Below are 3,243 nucleotides of genomic sequence, written 5' to 3'. Positions count from 1 at the left end.
TCATGATAATGTCTAATAATAGTAATGTTAGAGAGATGTGTGCTAGTTTGTCCTTTTTCATGTTTTATATTTAAAAATTTAATCATGCAATTGTCTGATTATCCAACAAGCTAGCACCAAAATTGAGATGAACTTTTAGAGTGGAAGCAGAACCACAAAAAAAGTGCCATGCATGGCCAGGAAGGTAATAGCAAATTAAAGTAGCATAGGAGAAAAATAATAACATGATAATAAAGAATACCAAATTGCCAATTACCTAGTAGAACGACACCAGCCCTAGGGTTAAGTGAAGATTAATTAGCCCCTCCGGTCCGGATCTCATTATCTTCGTTGCCGATGATGGCTGTTCTCCTTCTCGTAACTAACGCCGCACAGAGGCGCCGGACGCGCGGTGATATGCCGGCCTAATGGCCATGGAAGGCTCATCAAATCCTGGAAGTTCCAGCGTACGAGAGTAATTGGCTTGGACAGTAGTGCTTTTTTTCATTAGCATGGTGACCAGAATGAGGTGCCTTGTTGATCCGTCGCCTTTCTGATGTTTTTGCCTCTTTGCACTGCGCCAGTGCCGTGTTTTTTCTACTGTGATGTTCTGCCGCGCCGGCGCTTTCTCTGTGAGAACGATCGCTGCTTATTAGCAGCGCTCGTCAACACGAAAAGGCAATCTCGCGTGATTTCATCCTTTCCATGGAATCGCAGGAGGTCATCAAGCCGAATCCTTTGCTTCGTGTGTGTGCCACACCGTACGTGCTGTGGAGCGAAACTAGAGATGTTTAATTAGTCTTAAATCCACACGTGCCCACCGTGCGCGAGCTGACCACGCGACACGGCATGTGGCTTTCAAAGATGTTGTTCGTGAATCGTGATCACTAATCAGTCATATGTGCCCCAACAGGTAAACAAAACATGATCGCTAGCTGATGGTAAAGACTGAAGATCGAGCTCCATTATTAGCCGAAAAGAAAAGGCAAGTGCTAAAGTACAAGGCAAGTAGGCAACCGATCGAGCCGTCAAAAGATCGATAGGCCAGGTTGCTGTGTGAAACACGAGTGTTAGGCATGGCCATGGAGAAGACATAAGATATTTGTATATGCTGTTGTCTCGCACTGCTACGTGTACAGACTTGCTTGTAATATAACGGCCCTAAGTAGTGTGAAGCTCTCAGACCCCCGGTCCTAACATTAATTTTGGTGGATGTGGCCTGGAGGCGAAGTTAAAAGAAGATGTCCTTCAATATAACTACAGTAATAATATGATGATGTTTCTTTAAAAAAACACTTCAATGCATCCCAAAGCAGAATTTTTATCAAGCAAATTAGAAATGTTACCTTAGAAATTCCTTCTGATATTTCTAAATGCTAAGTTAAGTATTGATGGTGGCATCAATATCAATCTCATCTAATAATTTCTCAATACATACATGAAGTTGTCAAACCATTTAAATTTTCTTGAGATATATTGCAGTCCTCAAATGATTTTTCCATGGTTTCAACTTCGTATCACAAGACTAGAATTAGTAATAAATTACAAAGTTGAGATATAAGTATAATCTATATTCAGAAGCTCGGGCCACACTTCCCTAGCTGCACTGATTCCCACCCAATTCAGAAATTCAGAGTTCTCAACTCTGTACTCTAAACATTGGAGGCATAGGCAAATTATACATCGATCAATGCAAACATACTCAAGGGCAATTACATGTATGTGATTCTAGTATGGAAGTTCTTAAGATAGTGTTTTATGCATAGTCATTTTAGGTCCACATGTATTGAAGGCCAGCAGCTATGAAGCTGATGAAACACATATCGTAGTAGATTAAAATAACCTCTAAAGCAGGTATATATGCTCCTCCAGGATATGCTTATGTGTTAAAAAAAAACATGTATTATAGTCATTTCCTTCAGTCCCCGTTTAACTGCTACTGCTAAGTATACATCTCAAGGATCTCATCCAACCATCTATATACAAATTTGTCAATACTATTCGCTAATACAAAAATCACTAAAGCTCCGGTTCATCCGGCTTCGGAACCTCCTAATGAACATGTCACAAGCCTCATCGATGTCATCGTCCATGTTGAACTCCAGACCTTCAACCTCCCGCTTGCTCCTTACGATCTCAACGACGGATGGCTCATCAAGTGCATCAAGAATGTCAAGATCATCATGGTCATCGTCCTCCTCATTCTTGTAACAATGATCATCATCGAAGAGGGAATTGGTCCAGTCAGGGTAGCCATGATAATCTTCCTCGAACATGGCCACCTCAAACACAGGATGAGCCCTAACACCATGATCACCACCAGCAGCTGGCTCCTTGCTCCTCACCATCGCCTTGCGCATCGTCAGAGCCTTGCTGCAGTGCTCCACCCTAGCCTGCTTGTCCTGGCTGTTCGACGGGACGAGCCCATGGATCTGGCGAGAGATCGCACGGACCATCGCCAACCTTCGGCGCAGAGAGGCAAGAATGATGAGCTTTGTTCTTAGAGCATCAGTCTTGCTCTTGACGGATGTGACCGCCTTCTTCAGGAGGTCGGGGGCGCTCTTGCTGATCCTCATATTTGAAGTGGAGAGCTTATGATGGTGTGCTTTGTCAGGATGATATACTAAAGACAGGAGCTTCTGTGTGCCTCAAGTTTTGTATGAGTGAATAGTATGCCAGTGAGCTCCAGTGGTGTAGTTGAGACTTGAGAAGGCATGGACCTTGTCTTGAAGCCCCATGAGAGTTCTTATAGACACGGTGAGCTAGCTTAGCCCTGAACTGCGCGAAGTTTGAAAGATTTTTTTGTGTGGGCATGTCACAATCAAGCTTTTGGCAGATTTTATTTTTTAAATAACATATAAAATTTGTTGGTGCCTCACTGCCTCAAAGCATGAAAGAAACGTTGAAGAAAACAACATGCATGTGGACTAATAAGCACTACAACTACGAACTGAACATTGAGAGTGGAAGCAAAACTACTAAAAGTTCCATGGGAAGGTTAAAGGTAGCGAAGTGGGAGAAAAAATCAGAAAATGACACGGTAAAATAATCCCAACTATTGCATTATTAGATTCAGAAATATGACACCTGTCCTCCGATCCGGATCCCGTCCGTTACCTTCTTGGTTGCCAATGACGGCTGTTCCCACCATAATAAAAAAAAAAAACCAAAGATAACTTCTTGGTTGCGGACGGTGGTGCATTTCTTGGCCGCTTCCGTGTGATTCTTGCTCGCTGTCGCTGATCTGATATACCCAATTGCGCA

General features: G+C 42.9%; 1 protein-coding gene across 1 annotated transcript; it reads right to left on the bottom strand.

Annotated features, from left to right (window-relative positions):
• On the bottom strand, nucleotides 1,839-2,716 carry LOC8058985. Its single transcript, XM_002460460.2, has one exon. It carries the CDS (start codon nucleotides 2,553-2,555, stop codon nucleotides 1,977-1,979), a length of 579 nt encoding a protein of 192 aa, XP_002460505.1. The 5' UTR covers nucleotides 2,556-2,716; the 3' UTR covers nucleotides 1,839-1,976.

Source organism: Sorghum bicolor, chromosome 2, assembly GCF_000003195.3.
Source record: "Sorghum bicolor cultivar BTx623 chromosome 2, Sorghum_bicolor_NCBIv3, whole genome shotgun sequence".
In the NCBI taxonomy this organism is placed as follows: Eukaryota; Viridiplantae; Streptophyta; class Magnoliopsida; order Poales; family Poaceae; genus Sorghum; species Sorghum bicolor.
The sequence above is the reverse complement of the archived record's forward strand: the minus strand, read 5'-3'. Positions and strand labels throughout refer to the sequence as shown.